The following is a 24,964-nucleotide window of genomic DNA, read 5'->3' on the forward strand; positions in this document are numbered from 1 at the left end:
AATTGGTAAATTATTAAGTAATATTTTTGATTCAAACCTGGTTATCGTAACACAATAAATACAGTTTTCAGTAGTAGGTTAACTAAGAATAACACATTTATCAGTATATATCAGCCTTAATTTTAAGGCTTTATTTATTTCTGAAAGAAATAAATATTTATTTTCAGAAATAAATATTTATTTCTGAAAGAAATAATTCACTACATTTTTACTAAAATTATTTTATCATCTTTAACAATTCTTTCAAGGACTAGTTCAGCAAAAATCTTATGCTATTTGTAATTATTGGCATAACACCATCAATTTGTGTATTAAGACTATCTGTGTATGCCTCTGGTTTACTTTAGATATATTTAGAATAAGAAAAGAGTCAATTGAATTTTTTTTTTTAAATTGAAGTAAAACACTAAGGTAAAAAAACCCTTTGACCCCAGCAAGCGCAATGTCGTCCCCCAGCCCGGGCTCCCTGGAGCTGTCCTTTGGTACCAGGATCCTCCGCTGCCTCTGGGCTCCCGCATCGGCTGGGGAGACAACAATTTCCTTATTAACGGAAGGAGCTGTCCTTTGGTCCCAGGATCCTCCGCTGCCTCTGGGCTCCCGCATCGGCTGGGAAGACACTGCTTCCTTTATCAAGGGAAAAGCACTTAGATTTTCCTGCCAAAACCTACACAGTTGAGATGGATCCTATCTAAAGTGGTATCTGCACTACACAGGGCTAAAGCAAGACTGTATTTACATGTGAGCCATCAGAGTTGTGAAAGAAAGCAGCACTTTCAATTTTGCAAGCTGCCACTACCTGAAAGTTGTAATTGTATCTGTGGGAATGAAGGACGAACTACTAAGAGAAAAAAAATTACTCAAAAAGTAGTTTTAATTAAAAGCTGCCATAAAAATTAACCCTGAGACAAATTCTATAAAATTAACACATACAAGGACATTGTGGATTCTTCTTGCTTATATTAAACTATAGCATAGACAAGTATACAGAACTAAACCAAATCCAATTACATGCATTAAATCATTGTCTATCTTTCTATGTACAGATATATAATACATATATTCAAGATGCATAAAATTATACTGGACACTTTGTTTGGATTGAGAAAATTACTATGTAGATATACACTAGTATTTCTCAGTAACTATATAAAATACCTGTCAACAGCACGTATCAGCTGAAAAAGAAAGACAGTAAGACATAAGAAGCTAGAACCAGCTTTGCCTGTAAACTCACCTATGTAAGATCTGGAAGTATATCCTTCTAGGGAAAAAATCTTAAGTGATTAGCCGTTGCTAAAATTACAGTATTTCCTTCATTCTCTTAGACTTACTGCTGATTTATAAAAAAGGACTTCAGGTGTTTATTTTCACGATCACTCGTTTTTACTCTATTCATTTTTCCAATAATGCAAGCCATGAGTAAATAAATAATCCCATCTTCCTTGATGTATAGATGATATTTTAATTTAAGTTCTTTCCACACAGTTGTCGTAACTTGAATCTCTTGATAGAATCCCTGGCCTTCACCAGCATAAGCTAGCAAGCTTCCTTTCTCTTCTGCCGAATGCAGAATCACGTACTAATTCATAGCCCCTATGGCACCCTTTTGCAATGAGGTAGCTCATGAATACTAATAACCTCCTAAACATGTAATAGTTGTGGACCAAAGGGAAGATGAGCGCTCCTTCATAATGTGGTACATTATGTTTCTAAAAATAAACTGTCTTGTTATTAGTTATAATAGCTATATGATGCATAATTAATAAATCCAAACTCTAAATTACCTATTCACAAATTGCTCAGTCAGTCTTAGACTATATAGCTGTATTTACATACGATATATAACATTTGCTGCAAGATTAATTACTTCACAATCTATGGTATTTCATAAATTATTTCAATCAAGGTGCTTTACAAACCAAAGGACAAACACATATTCTATATTAAAGTTCTCTCCAGTTAGTCAGGAGACTTTTTTAGACTGAAAAAAGTTAGTTGATTCAATAAAATAATAATTTTGTACAGTCTGTACCAACTGGAACTACATATTGATCTAACACGCACTTTGATCATATAATAAATCCATGAAATAGCTATTAGAATCAGAAAAAAACTTGCTTCTCCTGTAAAGTCACCATATTAGAGTGCTATTGGTGTATTAAGATAGTTGAAATCCGGTAACTCTTGAAAATGATATCTGTCCTTGACAATATTCCTCTATCCTCAGAAGGAGCTCCTCGGTGAGACAGATACTGCCCCTGGAATGACACAGTCCCAGTCCCACTGTGTTCAGTGTGTAAGCTCTCATTGAGGCAGTGGCTGCGGAAGATTTCATTACAACAGTCTCCTCTAGGAGCTTAACTGCTTAACATTCTACTTGGGAAGATCAGGTAATTTTCATGTTGGAAAATGGCATCATGATTTGTTTTGTGAAAACACCTTTCTTAGTACAACACTGACCAGTGAATTATGCAAGTTTCACAGCTCTAACAGATATCTATTTTTTAAACTTGTAAAAGCAGCATTTCTCCATGAAATGAAAGAATAACAATTTGGAAAGTAAGTCTGAACATGACAAAAGATAAGCAGATTTTTAACTACTTTCCAAGAATATTTCATCAAGTTTATTTATATTCCCTGAAACAAGCAGAGCAATTGTCTCTCGTATGCAGGAGCCTGAGTATCTGCCTGTGCATCCCCATGGCACTGTCAGCCTGAAGCCAACTAATCACATGAATCATAAAACAAAACTGACACAAAAGCAGTTAGTTACTGCAGGGCATTTGCTATTAGTGCCGATGTGGACAGGCTCGTGGGAATCAAAGGGCAAACAGCTCAAATGACCCACACTTGACTGCAAATAGCCATGGATATATTAAGTTCAAGTGTTCCAAACACAGCAAGCCTGTAACTGTTAAATCTGTATCAAGAGAAGAGATATACGGGAGTTTGTGTATGACAAATATAAAAATGTGGAGTTTTTTATGCTCACCACTGAATGTAGGAAACTCTTTTCAGTAACAAGAAAGCTGAAATAACCTTTTTTCTTTCTTCGTATAATGTTCAGCAATAACGTTTTATTCTCCTTGTTACAACATGTTGCATCACTCTTCCTCCCCTCAAAGCGTGAGATGCTGAGTACCTGTGACCTCAGCGCTCCTTGTGTAAAAGGTTTTATTTCATTGATATGAAATCAATTGCTCACTGCCGCTTTACTAAAAGTAATAATAGCAACAGGCAACAGTCACAAAATAAGGAATGTAGGAGGAAAATCTGAAAGGCTAAATGGAACAGTGGAAGGATAGGACTAAGGAACATACAGAAAACACTTAAAAAGATAAACTGAGATGAAGATAAAGCAAGAGCTACTCTGAGTTCTGCGCTATGGTTAAAACTATTTTCCCACATTTCTTCATTCTAAAAATAACATATACCGCCTGTTAAAAACCTCAGTGTAATGTTCTTATACTAAAAGTTTACGAGTTACATTTCATCTTAATTAACTTCAATAATTAAATGAAAAAACAATTACAATTATTTTTCCGTCTTTTTCAAATCATTAAGAAAGGCTGCTGGTAATGTGACAATTTCTTTGAAAGAGGAAGCATAATTAGATAATTAAAAATGCACAAGCAATGCTCCATAGTACATTTTTCATATAGAGGTGTTCTGAAGGGATTAAAGACTCCATCTCCCTCCCTCTCTGACAGACACATAAAGCAGTTTATAACAATGGATTTTAAAAGATCATTAGATAATGAATAATTAGAACATTAATTACTCTGACTTCACCTTGTTTTTGTACATAAATGACCTCAGAACTGTAAGTTTCCATCTGTGCCGTATTGTTTGGGGGTAAAAAGGACATGCTGTATCTTTTAAACAGCTTAGTTTAACAGTTTTCATGTATCTTTCCTCCATGATAATAATTTGGAGGCTATTGCCTTCTATTCATCCCCAAAAAAGCAAGAGCTGTGACTCAGGCTACATCAGTGTGCTTGCCCTTGCCCCAAGAGAGATCACCTAAGAAGCACTATTAACCGCCACGCATGTCCAAAATGCTTCTTTCTGCAATGCAGCTGGGAAGTGTGCTAGTTAATGAAACAGCCCCAGTGTTCGGTTTGGAGCTGAAGTGATTTGGATAATCAGAAACAAAGTAGGATTGTCAATTTACTTCAAGCATTGAGGTGGATGCTTACACTGTGGAGATTTTAGATGAAAGATGCCCGTCAGTTACAACATTACTGGTTTGCCTGTTAGTTACATCTATTCTTCAAATTTTCAGACATTAAAAATTTAGATAGCAATTTCCCATGCTTGGTTTCTGCTCGGGGTTGAATTTCTTCTTTTAGTTATTTTGCATTCCAGCTGAAATACCATGACAGATTGTCTGGTCCTTTTGAAGGATTTGAAAGGAAAAAAAAATATCTATATTGCACTGTTGCATAATAAACAAAAAAATAAGTTGACTTTGCTTTGAGAAATACTTATGGCTGGTGTCTGAAAGATGCCAATAAGATAATCCTTCTATTCAGCACAAACAGTTTCCTATTCGAGTATCCGTAAATTTAGTAAAACAATATGTTTAAGTCATAACTCTCATGTTAAGAGACTTCAGTCAGATCAACGGTTAAGATACCTGAAGGCTTTCTAGTACAAAGCTGGGTTGCACTCACTGCTCCTATTGCTAAACAGATTGTACATGTCATGAATATTACTATTTCACCTCAAGGCTAAAGGTGGATATTCAGTATTTCCCAGGACTTGCTTCTCTTGGCTACTCTGTATTTGGGAAAGTTAGCTGGACTGTCCAGGACGTAGGGAGGCTGCATCTTCCCTGTTGGCCATCAGGCATGATGCAAGACAAAGTTATCTGTTTGGAGCTCAAAAAAAGTGAGATGGACAATAATTCCTGGAAGGAAAGAGACTGGCTCATGATAATGCTGAAGGAGGAAAAGAATATGGAAAACTTGGAGAATAAACTCTTTTCATAGCCCTTTCTGAAAGCAAAATGGTTCCTAAAAATTCCTGAGACTGATGGAAAGCCTTTCCAACATATAAGCACAAATATTTATTATATTAGGATCCTCCCATGAGATGGTCAATTTACCTTTTGCAGCAACAAAACATTCACTATCCTCTCACTTTTGCAGTGAAAGCGCACTGCTTTTTCACGTGCCATTCACTCCATTTTGCATGGTGAACCCAGCAATCATATAAACTGTGCCGTCTTTTACTATGTAACTAGCTTAATCCAGAACATTAAAGAAGCATTTTTGCTCCAAACTTTCCTCACGATGAAGGGACTGAATCCACAGCATCAAGCCAGAATAAAGTCACATGCAACGGGCTGCATATGATCACCAATGAAGACAAGTTCAAAGTGACTTGTTAACTGTAAAAGTTATGAGTCAGAGACCTGAAGATTAACTTCCCAGAGCACTGATTAACCAGCTGAGCCAGAATACCATCCTTCTCTTTCTACACCCCCCCCCTTATTTTCTAAACAAGTTTCTAAACATTTTCTAAACAAAGAGAATTTGAGTTTTAAAGATGACCAACTCTGTATGTGTGCTGTCTTCACATAACCCTGGGACAGGCCCGTACCATGCACTGATAGAGGCAAACTCCATGGAGAGAAATGTGAAACAAATTAGTATGCCTACACACAAAAAGGTCAGGTTTACACAAGCAGGCTCAGTTCTAGTATTTCCTATCTTTCAGCACTTAGCTTTGCACTCTTCATATTCCTTTAATATGAATTTTGTGGAACTTTCCTTTAGTAAGCATTTTTTATATCACATAAACACAAATTTGGTGCTTTATATCATTAAAACATATACATATAAGCAGTAGAGCTGGTGGAATATTTATGCATATATGCAAACAAAAATCCTGCTGTTTTTCTCCCGAGTTTTTAAGAATATTAACATCAATCTAAGAGCCATAAAGTGATGGGTTTTTCTTTCCATTTTAGGCTACATTTTTCATCAATCAGATGAATTTCTGTAAAAATACATTTCATTCTAATATATCAAGAACTGAAGAGTGAACAGTCATAAACTTAACCAATCAGAACTGTTAAGTTGTTCCTTATTCTCACAGCTGTTCAAGGCAATTTGCTGGTCCTTCTTCCACTTCTAGTCATTACCAATTTCAGTGAGCGTACTGCATTGCTTAGCCAGCCAAATTGTTAAAATTGTAGTTTTCTGACTTTCGATCTCTAAGTAAATTTTATTGATAAACTGAAACGTATCTTCACTGTTCTCTGATAACTTTATTGTGCTTGAATTTCTCTTCCATCTACTCATAAGCTACATTATTTGGAGGCATGGAGACTAATCATAAAATCACAAACTAATGCAAAGATCACTCTGAAACCAAATTACTACACACTCTCTTCCAGAACTCGTTTCAAAAGAAAACAGTCCATATGGTAACTATTCTGTGGAGACACTCTTGATACAAAGACATGAAGCGACACAGGGGTCGAAAGCTTCCTGTGAACAAACCAGCTCTGGAGGGAGAAGGCACAGAGCTGCACTTAGTGGTGGTGTGCCCTGAAAGGCAGGACTCCTGGTGCAGGCATAGCAAGTTGCTGACTTAAGGTAATATGCTGGGATAAAGGTGTCGTATATGAATAGCTGGGTAGGCACTACATGGTTGAACCAGGCACTCCAAAAAAGGGAACCATGCTGCATTATACAGCAAACATTTTCAGATACTATGTCAGGGAATATCCAGAAGCAGGGATGTATCCAGAATAGGCAGGATGACAGTGCTAGAGTTGGTGGAAAGATCCCCTCCTTTTCTTTCCACTGTCTGTTTCCACCAGAGTTTCTTACGCTGTGTTATGGTTTGGGTTATCTGTCCTCAGCTACATACTTCCCACTTTTTTAACAAACTCTGACCAACTACAATGTGGTAGGTTTTCTATTGCCAACAGAGGATCATTTAGATGAGGAACAATTTTACAACCATACTTCTCAGACAGCCGGGAATACAGACGAGACAACCAAGTCTTAAAGCTGCCCAGTGATGAAAAGGTTCCTAGAAAGGCTTTATCCCTGTGACTTTGCCTAAAAGTCTTGATCTAGCTTTTTGCGGCACAAATACTATTTCTTTGAGGGAATGAACACTATCACCGTCCTAAAGTTTTAAAAAGATGTTCCGTCATTTCTCAGATCTGATGACACTGAGAACAAAGCTGCCCACATCTGTGAAGCGCTTACTCTTTACTAACCCTGCTAGGGAATCAGCATTAGCCACAAGTTGCATTTTGCACTGTATTAAAACTGCATTCTCTTTCAAGTCAATTTGACATTCTAGCCTTACATCCATATTTCTCAATTTTAAATTGTTGTATTTTAAGCAAAGTAGCAGTCATACCACTACTACTCCACACAGTTACTCTGGAGACTGACAAGTTTTCCATCAGCTTGAACTTTTCATAAACAAATGAAGAGTAGCGAACTGTTTAAAAGACCTCTCTGTATTTACAAGTATCAGTAGCCCCTCTGGGGGAAGCTGAATAAAGGTTACCAGCTTGTTAAGCACACATAATAGTCAAACTCCAGCTTGTAAATAAAATCATGAACCAGTAAGCTTTATTAAAGCTTGACTTAAATTTATCATTATGCTAATGTTTTCCAGAGCATATTGTTTTAAATATTCATAAAGAGTTTACTAATGCTTGTAAAAATGTATCAGTATCTTGAGTACAGACCTGTTACAGAGTTTCAAGTGCTATTTGTCACACTCTCCTCTGAAAACCAAATTATTTTTTCCTAATAAAAATCAGTGAACTTTGTTTTTTAACTCAGATACGAAATTTCTCAGCTTTTAGCCTTGTTTTCTGTGTTCTTTGTGCAATCCTGACAGCTTCTTCTGACAGCTTCTGAACCTTACTGGTTCATGGTGGTGAATTTCAGCTAGAACAGATCCATTGGGAAGGAGTTGAAAATACCAAGATTTTACAAGCTGTGTGAAGTCTGATAGCAAGGCAGATAAGAGATACATTAAATTAAATGCCCTGCTGAAGAAAGACTGCTCTATGATCTCAGTCCTTATCTGTTCTCTTTGGTCTGGCCACTCTGGGTAGGGGAAGATCATGGAGATACAGTGGCACAGGGAGGTGACTGCAGTGTGGGCTGCTAGATTGTGAGACTCCACTAATTAAGTTGTTCCAGAATATCTTGCATGCATGGTCTTTTCACTGTGATAAACATTAAAGCTGAGTTAAGTTTGATTTATTTTTTTATGAAGCCTCCATGTTTTAGCTAGCACTCGTAAGCACAGCACTAATGTAAACACGATCCAGGGACACACACACATACTCGTGGATGCAACACAGTGAAAATGAGCATTCTAAATGTGGAAAGCCTACAGAAAGGGTGATTGAATCTAGAAGTTTGATTAGCAGCTGTGGAGTGGATAAGTTACACTGATGATTTTAAAGCATCCTATGCTTTGAAAAATACAAACAGCAGACAAAAAATACAAAAGCAAACAGCATGAAGAAAGATCTTCCAACAAAGAACCAACCACCGTGCTCTGCTGGCTATCCCTTGGTGATGTTCACTGACAATATATATAGTGACATTTATATCAGATATTATATCAGACATTTTGGGATCCAGTGCACCAGGCAATCCCAGCAATTTGAGCTCTGTAATAGTGCCTCAACCCAAAACCTCCTTTCTTTCCATGAAGAGGAAGCTGGCCTCATCACTGGGTCAAACTGGACCATTAGTTAACTCATAGTGTTTCTGTTTTGGTGGCTCTCTGAGCTGAATGTCTGGTCGGCCTCTGCAAAACTTTCTCCTTCCTTACTCTAAATTCTAAGAGCCTATGAAGTTAAACCAGAAAGAGCATAAAAGAAATAAAAATTCTATGCCTTTGAGCTCTGTTACTGCCTCTGGATCAGACATAGAGTACAATCCTGGATTTCTGTGGAAGTTAACTAGGTAAAAAAGAAGAATCAAACTACGGTGAAATCTCTCTTACATTACTTGCATTATTTATTTTTTGGCCATGACAAAAAATGATGCAGATACTAGCTCAGTGCTTCCAGGGAGGAAATGAAGATTAGCAATATTATTTTCTTTAAGATGAAGCAGTTTAAGGTAATTCTCTCTTCTGCTTAGAAGCAACAAAAATCCCCCCACCAGCCTAAGGCAAAAAAAAAGGAACCACAGGAGGTTCTAGAAACAGAAAGCTATTCAATAAATTTCAGCCTGGGGAACACTGTGCATTGTCCCCACTAGAAGGAGATACATTGGAATCAGGGTCAGGAAAAGAAAAAAGTAAATTTTTATCTGACTTTAAAGAATTCGGTTCCACTCAATATATTATTGAGAAATTACACAGGTTAAAAAACCTTGGCCTTTAGAAGTCATCTAGTACTGGATGACTATAATGAAACAGAAAACAGTATAATAAAATGAAGTTGCTACACACTGAAGCTAGAAAATAGATATTTAATTCCTAGGAAGTTGAGAGACACGTACTTACAAACATTACAGTTTTCCAGTTACAGCTTACTGAATTGTAACTCAAAACCCAGAAGGTTTAACCTTGTAGGTTAAAGTGCGAGGCTTCAAATTTGATTATGAACTGTAATAGCTATAAAAATCAGTATGATTTAATTATTAAAATTAGAAGGAAGAACCACTTATTTCTGATATTTCTGTTATTTGTACATTTAAGCACAAAAGAAATATATTATTGCATTATAAATTATAAAGGCATGAATTACTTTAATCATTACAGTCTAGTTCTAGTATCTCATATTTTTTTCTAAGAAAGGAGGGATTTAATTTTACATAGAAAATGAAGGATTCCATACATAAATAAAGCCTAGAAACCTTAAAAAAATTTGTACCTGCAAACTGCAGGATCTACAAATTGTCACAAGAAAGAAATATTCCAGTTAGGAAATACTCTTCAGTTAAGCTAGATTTGCAGAGACATAATTTTAAAAATAAATTTGGAACTCTTTCACGGTTTTGACCATTAAAAATCATGATCCACAAAAGCTGATAAATTACAATTGCAGCCATCTATGAATTTGTAAGGGCTATGCACGCTTTAAAGCAGATATAATATGGAATATGAATAGCAAAGGAGAACTTAGCCCAAGATTCTTTAGAAATGTGACAACCTCTAATAATCTCAAGTTACAATTTCAGAAAAGAAAGGCTGAATTGATCTATATGTGAATCTATTTTCAGCAGAGTTCATGATTTCTGGTACTGCCACAGCTATGTAATTGACTGTGGAGTGCTTTAGGCCTGAGAAATCTGGAACAGAGCTTCCATAGTGATGTTTTGAAATGCTGCGTGTGGCAGAATTTAACCACAAAAGCAGGAAACACCCTTTAGAAAATGCCAGTTAAGGACCACATGTCAACGTGATGCAGTCTGATATTGCCTCACTGCTGTTGTGGAGGCGTGGACGTTTGTAATTGCTGCGATCTAGCCCTTCATATATTGCTAAAGTCTACTTCTACTGAGAAAGAGACCCAGATGAGCGCACTGCAAGAACACTGTGATCAGTAACACCTGATGGCATACAACTAGGCATGCAGGAGGTATGCAAGTAAAAAGATGGGTCTTTTTCATGTTTGGCAGTGCTACAGCGCATACAGTATACAAGACTAATCTACTGCGTCTTCTGGTATGACACACTTAAGGCCCACAAAACCCTAGAATGAGGAACCACCATGCTTCCAAGTGCACGACAATACCTCCTTTGTCGGACAAGAATCTGGGCTGATAGCATCTTGCACAACTAGAATAATATTTATATTTATACAGAACACCAGTAGTGAGAGGGGATATCTAAGGGGATAGAAAAAAGACCTAAGTTTCTCAGATCCCCCCCCGTTGAAGTAGCAAGGAGAATCTGCAGAGGAAAGGTGAGAAGCAGGGTGCTGAAGAGAACACTGTGCCCTGGGTCCACACTGATATCAGCTACCTCTTCATGCACACTTGGTATTCAAGGAGAAGCAGAACTGAGGAAACCATCCAGTGTAGCTATGCCTCCATAGGTACAGCTTCTGACGCAGTTTTTGACCATTTTGGCCAATTGCTATACAACCAGCACAACCAAGTATTACTTATAAGTAAAAAGCAAATGCATTTTTCTACATGTTGGTTAAGGCAGAATTAATGACATTGTGCAGGAGACATCATCTACAGAATTAGGACTGTGCAGGAGACCTCATTTACAGTACTGATGACACGAATTCAAAAAGGTTTCATTCAAACTGGAAACAGGCAGAAAAGGGCTGCTGGGATGACCAACAAAACCAAAAGGATGCAATATGTAACAGAGTAAAACAACTGCTAGTTAAACCATTGAGCTATGATTGCTTGCTCTGATATTCCAGGGAGTAAATAAAAGGGACGAAAAACCTATCTAAATAGGATGTCTATATTGGCACAGGTACAAACATGAACAATGTGTTTAAACTACTTGTGAATAAATGCACCCTGTAACTGAAAGAAATTTCTGAAGCATCAAAGAAATTAGACTTGGAAAAACCTTCTGAATAAGTGAGTGCAAAAGCAACCAATTAGGTTGAAGATGGATCCTGGAAGTACATGAATGTGACTCTGTTCTTTGTGATGGCGGAGGCTACGTTCCGTGACTCCAGAGAGGTATCTTCCAGCCCTATGTTCTTATACACAGGGCATAACAGATGTAGGGAGAATTGGCACCTATTATAAAATAGGACTGCATTATGACCAAATGCTTCCACGTCTCACCTAATAAAACTGAGGTTTAATGAAACATTCCTGGAGATCTGCTTATGTCCAGTCTGCTTAGGTATCCATTAAAGATTAGCCTGAGGATTGGTTACTACAAGGTTATTTATCAGCTCAAAGTGGTTGATTACCATCTTACTGGGTTGTCACAACAAGCCAGAAGTAAGTTTTAACGCTACTCATGATACCAAGTCAATTTTAGAACTCGATATAAAAAGGATAATTTTACCACAGGCAGAAGTTTCCTTGTAACATTTACACACTGTCTCAACAGGTAGGAAAGTCACTATTCCTTCTGTAAGTGTGATAATGATTTGATAACAGCAGAGTGGAAGGCAGGAGATAACCTAATTGGCCAAAGGGTCATTTGCATTTCTGAAGTACATGTATATTAAAGTGTGTGCATGCACACTCAGAGAACTAAATAAAAAACCACAGGGTTGAGAAGCAGGCTCCTCAGGTGGTTAAGAATCAACACTGCTGTGCATGCATGTGTGGAATAAGACCTGAACCTGAAAGGAACTGTAAGGAAACCCCGAGGAAAGGATGGACGATAAAATCTAGTGTGCTATGATTGTGGAGGATGGACTTTGATGAATGCAACTTTGATGTATTCATTCAAATGTATGCATGTGAGTGAGGTCAAGGGTCAGCATCTACGACAGGTGACGTGGAAATGGGAGAACGAATTTGGGACTTAAATACAGATGAAACAATTTTTCATTTCTGTCACCTATATTGTTTCACACATATTAATTGTGTCCTACTTTGCTTTCTATAAATATTTTACTTTCATTTAGCTTCAACCCCAATCTGACTTGAATTATAAGTAATTTCCAGATACAGCATACTCACCCAATACGTTATTCACAAAATCACAGAATAGTTGAGATTGGAGGACATCGTTGGAGATTGCTTAGTCCAACCCTCCTGCTCAATGCAGGGTCAATAAAAGCAGGTTGCTCAGGGCCATATCCGCTTGGGTTTTGGATATTTCCAGGTATTGAGAATGAACAACATCTCTGAGCCACCTGTCCCACTGTTCAATACATTTTGCAGAAAGAAGGGTTTTCTTGTGTTTAAACGGGATTTCCATTATTTCAGTTTGTGCCCATTGCCTCTCATCCTTTCACTGAGAAGATTCTGGCTCTGTCTTCTTTACTCTCTCTCATCAAGCATTTATGCTCATTTATAAGATCTCCTGAGCCTTCTCTCCTCCAGGCTGAATCATCCCAATTCTCTTGGCCTTTGCTTGTACGACAGGCGTTCCAACTCCTTCCTCATCTTCATGGCCTTTTGCTGGACTGGCTCCAGTAGGTTTGTGTTTCTTGCACTGAGGAGCTCAGAACTGGACTCGGCACTCCAGGTATGTCTCATTAGAGGAGAAGGATCACATTCCTCAGCCTGCTGGCAACAGTCTTCCTAATGCAGCCCAGGATGTTGGGTTTTTTTAGGAGGCATTGCTGGCTCAGGTTCAACTTAAGTGTCCACAAGGATCCTAGGGTCTTTCACAGCTTTCTAGCTGTGAGGTCCCAGTGTGTACATGGAGTTACTCCTCCACACACGTAGGATTTGACATTTCCCTCATTGAACTTTATGAAGTTCCTATTGGCCCATTTGTCAATTCTGCCAGGGTCCCTCTGAATAGTGTTGCATCCACCTAGTCTGTCAACCATTCCTATCACTTTTCTCTTGTCTGCAAACCTGTCAAGGATGCACTCTAACCCATCATTCCAGTCACTAATGAAGATTTTAAACAGTACTGCCACAATATTGACCCCATGTGTATAGCACTAATGATTTGCCTCCAGCTGGACTTAGTGTCACAGACCAAAACTCTCAGAGCCTGTGCCACAGACCACAGCCCTCTGAGGCAGTGTTCACTCAGTGTTCTGCCTCACTGTTCACTTACCTAGGCTGTACTTCCACAGTTTGTCTATGAACATTTTTGAAAAAGAGTGCTGGAAGCCCTACTTAAGATAAAGAACATCTGCTGTTCTCTCACTGACCAAGCAAGCCGGCTAACGAAGGAAGCTACCAGGCTGGTCCGATATGATTTCCCCTTTGTAAATTCCTGCTGACAATTCACAATTACTCTCTTTTCTGTGGAAATGTTTTCCAGTGTCATTTGCTCCATCACCTTCCCAGGGCTTGAGCTGAGGCTGACAGCTCTACTGTTCACCAGATCCCCCTTGTTCTCCTTGAAGATAGAGTGACAATCTCTTTCTTCCAGTCTTCAAGACTATCCCCTGGTTGCCAGGATGTTCCAAAGATTATTGAGTGGCTTTGCAGTGACATCAGGACATCATTTAGTACTCACGGGTGCATCTTGTCCCATGTCAGTGACATGTATATGTCCAGTTTGCATAAATGTTCTCCAGTCTGATCACCCTCTGCTGAGTCCTCCCTGCAGACTTGCACTCTGGTTATCAATGTACTGAAGAACACTCATGGATTGCTTGTGTCCTACTGCATTGCTCAAATGGCAGACATCAGGATGGTTTAAGTTGCCCAAGAAAACCAGAGCCTGAATGTGAATCTTCCAGTTGTTGGAAGAAGATTTTGTCTACTACTTCTTTCTGATAAGGAAGTCCATAGCAGACACCCACAACATCATGATTGGTTGGCCCTCTAATCCTGACACATAAACTCTCAGATGGCTCATCACCTATCTCTAGATAAAGATCCCCATGTACTCTCCACTCTCACATAAAGGACAACACCCCTTCCTTGCCCTTCTGTCCTGTGCTTAGATGGACTGCAGCAGTCCAGTCATGTGAGCTATCCCACCATGTCTCTGTGATCATGATGAGATCACAGGTCTGCAGCTCCACAACATACCTCCAATTTCTTGTTTGTTCACCATGTATTCGAGCATAGACTATTCAGAGAGCCTCCAGTTCTGCTGATCTCCCAGAAAAGGTATGAGAGCTTCTGCAAATGCTCTCCTCTCAGGCATATCATATTCATGTGGATAGACTTACGGTGGGCTTCTTCCTGCTCTATTTTATTGATTATGAGGCCCTGTCTGTCTCCATCACCCTGCACCCTTTGCTTATCAAGCCATCAAGTACTTCCTCACTTGATAATGTGTTGTCATTTCCCCCCTCCATCATTCCTACTACAAAGCTAAAGTGTACCCTCACTGAAGTTCTAGTGTACTGAAAGAACAACTGCTACATGCAGGTTGTATGTGCTATGCTGGAAATTGGGGATGAAAGGGTTTGTAAGACAGAGTCTAACAGTATGAACCAAAAAAAAGTTCTTTTCCTTCAGTAATGTAATAAGAACATACCTGAATCCTTAGTAGCATATATGAGTTTGTGATGCAAGTCATTCAGTGGTATGGTATAATAGATGAAATAAACTAGGACTGGCTTAATACCACTGTTAGAACTCATTATATTATCCTCTTTCTTTGTTTAGGTCTTTTAAAATATTTCAGTTAAACTTATAAGCAAAGCATGTAAAACAAGACTAATATATGGCACATATGTAATTATAGAAAATATTTATTAAGGGACTAAATATAATTCTTAATGAAGATGTGGTTTTCAAATTTAAAATTAGGAGTAACAGTGATACTCCTAAGGCAGACGCAATTTGTTGAAATACAGATACATTGAGAGAAATTCACCTTTAAAGCAGTTATCTAGGCTTTCACATATTCAGCAGATTTTGCTCAATCAGATTTAAGTGAAACACCTTATGGTAGCCAACATGCTACGTTCTCCAATACAGAAGTCTCCAGCTCACCTTTAATATGCATGACAGCTCCCTATTTGGTATCACCAAGAAGCTTAGTAAGTAGGCCCCTATTAAAAAATGATGCAACAACATCAGCGGGCATAATTTTTAATGAAGTGAGCACGCCTTTCTTTGATGTTAAAGTCCATATGGTGCTGATTAATCATCCCGTATTTAACATGGATTCTTACTTATCAATCATTTGCATTAGATTGTGAAAAATTTCTTCTGCTTCATTTAGGATGTGAGAAATGTTCCTGAGTCATCTACTGTAACATCTGTAGCAATGACAAGCACAAAGTATTGCTCAACTGTATTATGAATGCATAAAGATCATGACTGGTGAAAGCAAACCTCCACAAAGCAGGACTGGTAATCTGACTTCAGTCACGAAATACACGCCAACTCCACATGCTACGGCAAGTCAAATTCACAAATCTGATTCTGATTCAAGTCAAAAGCACCAGAACATTTTGTTTCCAGATCTAAAATTCCTGATATCTGCCTGCACTTCCACTATAAGTGGAAAGCACTTCCACTAGATGGTACAAGAAAAATGTTTGGAATAATTTCATATGCAGACTATGCCATTTGTTATAACATTCACCTGAAAATGCTAAATGAATTAGAAATTAAGAAGCTATTTTATATACTTATACTTAGAACTTGCACCACTCCTAATTCCCACCCTATTAAAAGTGTTAACAATGTCTCTAGATTGAAGATTAACTCACAGTGTTTTCCATGCATGCTATGTCACAGTTTTCTGCCAGGTAATTTAATTACAAATACACTGTATGAATTAAATTATTCTTCTGTCTTAAAAGGTTTAGACACAGTTTTGTTATTAATTAAAGGAAAGGGAAGATTGTTTTCATTCTCTCTGTTACTAACTTCTTCAACATGCTCAAGTTTCCTAATACAAGAAAACTTTAAATTTGGGAGCTCTAACCCAAAGAATAGGTAGAGTGTTATCTAGCTATTCAAATAAGATTCACAGTATTTCTGTGCTGTTCTACATCAACTGGTTTTACCCTTGCTGTTTAGATAGTGTTTCATTCTACACATGCTGTACATTATTAAAAGCACAGTGTAATCTGAGTAATGTAACTGAAGGAGTTACTCATTAAAATTAGAAATTGCCAAAAATCCCCATGAATTGTTCTACACTTATAGCTAATACCCACAGACTTTAGAGCCACAAGAGATTCCACATTTTAGAGTTTTTACTGCTTGAATAAAGAAATAACTATTTACAAGCATAGGATAATACACAATACACTGTCCAAAATGATAGAATCTCAAATCTTCAAAACTGAGGGAGAAGAGAGAGACATTGATTCTGCCTGGATTGACGGGGAAAAGGCATTAGCTAATTTTTTTAAGGATCTTTTACCCATTAGGATTTGGGAGAAAATGTGAGGAAGCTGTTCGTGCTGGGATAACTGCTGGTGAAGCTAGTGGATACAAACTACACTCACTATGACCTGAAACTTCAGTCCTTCTGACGTTTAGAAGCAATGATATTTTGCACAAAACCAGCACAAACATTTGCTTTTTTTAACTCACATTAACTACAACTGCTGCTGTCTTAAGCTGGCACACTTCACATTCAGAATATGAATACTCTTAATATGAGTAACTAACCAGCGGTTTTTAGTTTATGTAGAAATGTTTGAGGAGCACAGTTTCACTTCAGGTTACTAATCTGAACTCTGGAGTATCTCTTCTGTCACATTTCTCAATTTAATTAACTCAGCTTGCTGGTAAATAGCCCTAGGATTCATTTTGCTCTACTCAAAGGAGAAAGAGACAGAGAAACTCTTTCCAAAGGTGATGCGAACCAGGAATCTTGCTTGTGTATTCTGAATTTGTGTATTTTTCTTCTGGATATGAAAGGCACCTAAAGATATTAGTCAAATGACTTTGTTTAGTGAGATGGATAAAATTGGGCCACCTCCTTTGACTTTCTATATGCTTACTAGGTTCTTCATAGCTCTCACCTCCACAAGGTACCTGGAGGACAAAAGCAGATGCATAGAAAAGGCAGTTCAACAAACTTTGCCTTTAAACCTAACATTACACTCACATACTTGCCATGGCCACTGAGCTGACACACTTCCAAATGAAGATGATGGTGGACATGTAGTTTCAGGAAGACAGAAGACAGTAGGTCAAAAAAATGCTCTTTTCCTGCCCCTCCTGCTAGACCATCGCACCCCATCCTGCCTGATATATGTTAACATCAGGTTACTTGGAGGCAGAAGTAATATCTAAACTTCAACTCACTAATCAAACTTGAACTTCACTTTTCTAATTTCTTTAACTTAAAGAAACATTAGTAACTAAGAGAAAGAACATTTCACTTTATTTTAGATACCTAAAACTAGGGCAGCCAATCTAAACTAGTCATCTAGGGTTCCTTCAAAAGTTAATGCTAGAAATGGATAATTCACCTGTTTTTGACCTCTAGCTAATGATAAGGTGACCCAACCAAGATCACTTCTTTTTAACGGAGATTTAGGGAAGTTAGACAAATAATTTAACAAAAAACTAATTTTTACATGAATTCCACCATAGATATATAGTCTTTAAGACTAAAATTAAACATCATGAATCTCATTCTGAAAAAGTTGTTCATAATACAATCAACCATTTTTCTCCAAATTAACTCTTCTTTTCCATGTAAGCAAGTAAGCTGCACAAAGAATTGACTAAAGACCATGTGACAGAGGTACCAGTGCAGACACAGGAGGATAGGAAGCTGTCTTTGGCTCAGACATCGGCAAAATGCCTTCTCCTTTTCTTCTCTTCAACACTCAACTTCTTTTCATTTGGACCTCTCTTGATATCTAATTCCTGTGATACAACATTTTTCAGGTCTCTAATGACTTTGACATTTTATAGCGATGATAGGCAATCAATAAAAAATAGGTGCAGACATCTCAAATGGAAGATTTGGAACAATCGATGTCAATCTGCTGGATACAATGTTTTCCAACATAACATCAAAATTATTTCAAATTTTACCCCACTGCACTTAATGGTTGAAATAGGCTAATTGCAAAGATAGTACATTAGGCATGTCCCACTTATTTTAACAGGTGTTTCAGGGGAGCAAAACCACTGCCAAATTAGAAGAAAAATTTTGAAAGTTACGAGTAATTTATGAATCTGTTAATTTCTTCCTCATATTACAGAATGAACTGCACTGCATATTATTACTATACATTTTGTTCACTACAGAAGTACTACCTGTATTTAGAGAAAATGAAAGGAATCATGCATAAAGTGTCTCTTCTCTGAGGTATGGATTCTGTGGCCAGTATCAGAAAGGGAAGGCATCTGAATTCTATTTACATTTACTTTAGAGACCTACAGTGAAGCTGAACTGAAGCTCCTATTGCAGACACTTGAGTTTGTACACTAGGGTGGCTAATCCTGTACCCTAGGTGCTCTGCTACTCATTAGAATGGGAGAGGCTGAACGAGAGCAAGGATTTGACCCTAAGTCGCCCCCTTTCCAGTCTCACGTGAGGTTACTGGTTCTCCTGGTCCTGGTATTTGTGATCAGACATTCTGAACCCAAGGAGCACTTCTGATGAAATCTGTTCAAGGAGATATTTATGGGGAAAAAAAAACTGTTCAACCTGCCAAAGATACCGTGACAGGGCCTAGTTGAGAAAATTCACTGCCCAGAAAATACAGGTATTTTGGTATGACGAAAGCCCTCTGTAAGAGACAAATACTGAAAAGCTAGGACACAATGAAAAGCAGCATTTAAAAACATGAACTGAAGTAACTGTAAACACTTGAATACATGTACAGTTCCACTGCAGTGTCCTGATGGATTGTGGATTACTGCAGCTGTCAGGTTATAATTTAACCAGTCTGAAACATGACTTTGAATACCCTCATGGTCTTTCCTTAACAGAAAATCGAGGTTGAGCTAGCTCATACATACAGACCATTCACTTGGCATGAACAGATCAAAACGCCTACAGCTGAACTTCTTGGATAGTAAGTCTTTCTAGAAGTGTTCTCAAGTACTAAATGCCATCCAGACTTTTATCAGACTGATTTCCCCCATAGGAATAATTATTTTCATAGTTCCTATAGTTGCGGCTTATAATGCTTAAAGTCAAATTTTTGAGAGTTCAGAGAATGGTAGATGTAATTATAGACTACCGAGCCAACCCTACAGCCATTATAGCTGGTGGGATTTTTGCAATCAAGTTAAATGAAGACAGGAACCAATCTGTGTATCTAAAAAGTACTAAACTGAGAGTAGTTTATTATTAAGGATGACATATTTGATTATTGATAATCCAAATGAATTAAACTACTTGTGAACCAGAGATATCAAAATTACTACATAAATACTTGTTTCAAATCTAGTAATTTATCATACTCATGAAAACAGCAAAATAAAAGCAGGTAGGTAGGGAAACTAATAGATAGAAAGAAGAACAGCTTTTATGAAAGAAAATTCTTTAGACAAAAAAATCTAGTAATACTTCTGCTGTAATACCTTATTGGCATATAGATTGCACTGATTCACAGCCAGCAATGAATGACAGTGTTTGGTCAAGTTCCACTTGCCGCAAATACATTAATATGTCATCTCATGGGAAGTTTGTTTTCTGTTGTATTTTCGCAGTTGCACAACTGCAAAAATACTGTCATCTTAGGCTAGCAATGGAAGACAGATTATATGCGCATAATATTTTTCATAAATTCTTATGTTGAGGTTATCGAATTTCAATAATTTCTGGCTATATTTTGGCACTAAACAAAAGAAGGAGTGTGGTACAATTGAAGCTGCACTGAGAACTCACCTGATTCTGCCCCGTGGGCGTTCAGATTGCTCTGACATAAAACTTGTGCTGCTGAGGCGTGAGGCACTGCTGGTTCGGGAAATGGCTGACACATCACTGACATCACTATCTGATGATTTGGCAGAGACGTTATCACAACTTCTGTACTGATCTGTTTGTATATTATACTAGAGATCAAGAAAAGAAAGGGTGAGGAGTCTCGTCAAAACATAACACATAAATTGAGACAACAAAAGATGTGAGTATGACAATTCTCTCTACCTGCTTTTAGATCTTACACAACAGTATAAAATTCAGAGAAACACGTATATTCAATAATGTCTTCCTGTTTAATGAAGAACCAAACATGGTATTTATGGACTAAATAAGACACTTGAAATAAATTACAGCACTGGAATTGAAATAGGCTGTGGGTTCTTTAGTACACTGGAACTTCAATGATGAAATATTTATGCAGTTGAAAGACATCTTCTCAAGCACATGCACACCATCTATTTGGCTACAAACTCTTTTTTTCAATTTTTCAAATATTAAAAAATATGCTATGATATACCTGTACAGAGTTACTTTGGAACCGGAGAACTGCGTGTGAGTTTCAATGAAACATGAATGAACAGCTACCTAAAGCTGACACTGAGAATTGGTTTCAATACCCAAGTTCTATCAGAAAGAGAAAAAAGTACATTTTCTACCTCAAAATATCTCTTTGCATTGTAATACTAGAGGGCGAGTCAGGCAGAAAGCTAACTCAGCAAAAATAGTATTTGTTTTCAGGCAGATCAGCCCTCTGATCTAGTTGCTTTTATATGTGCACACGTATGAGAATTAACAGAAGACACAGCAGGAGGAATATGCGGACAGGGGTACAAGTTATTTCCCTGTTGCTAACAACAGAAGCTTTGGCTGGTTAAAATCAATTGTGACACCATAGTGCTATTACATAATGCTTGTATTACCCACATCAGCAGTCAGACATATATAAAAGGAAGCTTCAATCCTAGCAATGTCACACTTACCTACATCTTCAGTCACACAGACAGGAGGATCAAACCACTGTCAGGTTCACAAAGCTAAAGCCCACTGTCATTAGAGAGCAAGGTACCCTTGGCTGGGAAGCGATTAAAACAATGATATACTTCCCAGGGCATATTATGGGAAAGCTATTAATACATGGGAGGACTAGGTAGTTTTTGACATGACACTCTAGAGAGTTCAACTAGGCACTGGGTCACAGGCCGAGTCAGTCAGCAAATGTCATGTCTTTAAAAACCTGGCAAATACAAGCTCAGGTTTGTACAGATAAATGCATAAGGCATCCTTTCCTCAAGCCAGGTTTATCTTGTCTCACTCTGGTGCCTTTCAGTAACTATGCTTGAGGTGTCCACAGCACACTTGGAAACCTCTTGGTAAAACATCTGAGATGAGGAAGTTACTGGAGTAGAGAACGGGAGGGAAAGAAGATGATACTAGGCACTGACTGTAAATAGGGAAATCTGTAGGAGAAATGGAGGTTATAAAATTTACTGTCTCGGTGTGTGTTTCACGGTTATTCACAGCTCCTGGAAGGCATGGCCAAGATTAAACACGCAAACCAATTTATGAATAAAAACCTGTGGTTTGACCTGAGGAGTTTGCATTGAGGACACTCTTAGCAATACTCTGTGAGGAGCTTGCACTAGCTGACTGAATAAAAACATGTGTGGGATGCTCTGGATTACTAAAGGTAAATTTTCAGCTTCAAATACTAAATGGAGCTCAGCAGATGACTTCAGAATAACTTGGAGCATGATGAATTTGAGCCCAAACATGTCTAACAGGCATTGACATAGAAACAGATGCAGCAGAACTCTGATTTATCAAAGTGGGTAACACAGAGGACTCAAGAACTCCAATATTTAAAAATGTTTTCCACTATAGCAAGGATTTATTTGGAGATTCTCTTTCAGAATTACTTGGTGTTATCTATCTGAATAGAAACGATCACAAATGTTGTAGACTTATTCAAAATCCATTAACTGATGTTGAAAACACATCTGTTTAAAAATGTTTACACAATAGTTTGCAGGATGCCTACTTGAAAAACTAGAGACTAAAAAACCGAGACTAGAAGATAGAGAAACTGAATGAGAGGGATTACAAAAAGAGGAAGAAATGCCCCAGAAATGGACCATAAATTGCAGTCCCTCTGAAAAAAATATTGTTTCAATATAAAACATATTTAAGGAATTAATTTTGCATATAAATAATTAACGACTGCAATAGAGATTCAATCCATACTGAAGGAAAAGATTTGAAAGATTTAGGGAATTTTATATATAAAAACCCAGGCATATTTGTGAAATGGTAAAATAGTGAAAGAATCAAAGCCCTGTGAGATGATTGTTCTGAAAAGCAGAAGGGAATATTTTCTTAATATGCAGCACAGCATAATTTCTCTAATAAATAAAAATACTTATTTTCTGAAGCAGTGGGCAAACACTGATACTTGGGAAAGAAGCAGCATTTCTGTTAAAGAGGGACACATCGTGCTGGCAGCTGCCATTTCTTTAATGGCCGTTTAATATTTCTTTCTCACTATTCCAAATCTCTGTTAGTCCACCAAACATTTTTTGTTTTTTATTTGAAGTCCTCCTCCTGCAGCTTTCAAAGACTTTTCACAGATTATGTTAGCAGAAATTAGGTGTAGTCTTATATGTAGACTACAGTCTTATAGTCTTAGAAGCCTCATTCATCAGCTTTACTGCACCACCTGACATGACTTATTACATTTTCATTAGAGCTGTCTAAATCTTCACCTGTCTGGTTTATTTTCTTGGCTCTTTCAGCATCTTCTGAGGGTAAAGAAAGACAGTAGCAGAAGGTTTGCTTTGGTGATATTTTTAGTGATGACTATCACCATAGTGTTATATAGCGAACAGATACATCACTGTGTACAGTACAGAGTGTTAGAATGTGCTAGTATAATTTGTCCTCAGTACTTAAGAATTTCTTATAGGTTGGACCATCCTATCTAGGACCAAATCATTATCATGTAGAAAATACATGAAAATTTTAAAATTTTTTGATCTGAAGTCCAGGACAACTAATTCATTGTCCTTAATGTTCTTTCACCATGGAAAGGAGTAAAAGTCTGCAAGAACACCGAGTTCTCCAAAAATATTTTTTCTTGCAACAGCAGACTTTGCTTTCTCGAAGTTGTGGTCGTACTTTTTTAAAAAAACTTCTGCATAAAACAATTTTCAGCAGAGCTCTTTCCATTTAGTTCTCACCATGCTGTGATTTCAATTTTTATTTCATTTCCCCATGTATTTAAAAACTAAAGATGATGCTAGAAAACTATAGGTACTAGAGTATAAAAGAAATTCACAATATTGTAGGTTGATGTTTTCCAATAACTACGTAACCATATACTGGATCTACATTAACCCAATAAGAAAAATCTGTTAAGAAGAAAAAATAATGTTTAGGATAAATATTAAAGAGAGTCAGGATGAAAAAAATATGTTTCATAATGAAAAAATATGAATATTTTAATCAACCTGTAAGCACAGTTAATCCAAATCAGAAAACTTGCCTTTGACCATGAACAAAGGTTTATGTTTGGTCATCCTGGCCAAAGTCCTCAGATCGCACATTAGCCTTCTCTCCTGCAAACTCTATCAAACCCATTTTATTATTCTTTTAACATGTTAGATGCTTGGGAAGTACTACCGAGAGACACCACATCTCCTTCTCCTGACCTGAGTTGACCTCTTGGGTCAGCAAACCCCATATCAAATGAGCTGTTCTAATTATTATACAAATTCTGGCTTCTTGCAGATGATTTCAATAGAAATTTCTATCCCAACTGCTGGTGGTTTTTTGTTTTTAATAGCACTGATACCCTGCAATTTGGCAATAGAGGACCTAAAGCCTTGTTTATCTTATTTATCTTTCCTTTGAGAACTGTTCAAGTTCTACATTCACAGTGAGATTTTCTCAAAAAAAGAAACATCATTATTAAAGTTGTATTCTTATTTAACTGTAACAAGATCTTGAAAAAAATCTTTCAAATCTGTTAGATATTACAAGTTAAATGCCAAATTGCCTATTTACTCCTCAGAAAATTTCTGATTTTGTTTCTGCTGAGTACCACACTTGTCCATTATTTTAACCTATGCCTCCAGGAGTGTCCATCAATTCTGCGAAACACAGGGAAATAACCCTGGAATGGCAAGGACAGAAAGGCCCCTGCCTGCGCTAGGGAAATAAAAGCCAGGAGTGCTGTTGAGAGCTTGACAATGTTTTTCTGGTTTTTGTATGACACTGATTCAAAAATGGAAAGTTCGCTTCTTTTAAAACATACAAGTAAAAACACCAAATGTTTAATTCTTACTGATGTGAAGAAAGTCTTTGATATGTGGCTCTTGAAGCATGAAACTCCAAATTAACAAAAGCTGTGATTTTTTTTCCAGCTACTGTTATTCTGAGCCCTTATTTTTAACACACAGAGTTGCTATGCAAGTCTTTCAATTTTTTACAGTGGACTTTTACATTCATACTGTTGTCCCGTGGCCACCAACTGGAAGCGCGTATCTCCCAACAACACCAGAAGAAGAGAATTGCAGGA

The 24,964-nt window shown here is 37.4% G+C and overlaps 1 protein-coding gene across 13 annotated transcripts in view; it reads right to left on the reverse strand.

The window, feature by feature from the left end:
• The window catches only part of RIMS1 (regulating synaptic membrane exocytosis 1), a 135,244-nt gene that overhangs the window by 41,641 nt on the left and 68,639 nt on the right, over positions 1-24,964 (reverse strand). For 10 of the 13 annotated variants that reach the window (XM_010138840.1, XM_010138838.1, XM_010138842.1 and 7 more), the window contains one exon: positions 20,356-20,522. The exons of 2 other annotated variants lie outside the window; for them this stretch is intronic. In XM_010138840.1, the coding sequence (XP_010137142.1) occupies positions 20,356-20,522 (167 nt within the window). Of the gene's footprint in view, positions 1-4,817; positions 4,849-20,355; positions 20,523-24,964 lie in introns of those variants that run through there. One more of the 13 variants, XM_010138846.1, reaches the window with a different exon arrangement.

Source organism: Buceros rhinoceros, unplaced genomic scaffold (genome assembly GCF_000710305.1).
Source record: "Buceros rhinoceros silvestris isolate BGI_N320 unplaced genomic scaffold, ASM71030v1 scaffold6386, whole genome shotgun sequence".
Lineage (NCBI taxonomy): Eukaryota > Metazoa > Chordata > Aves > Bucerotiformes > Bucerotidae > Buceros > Buceros rhinoceros.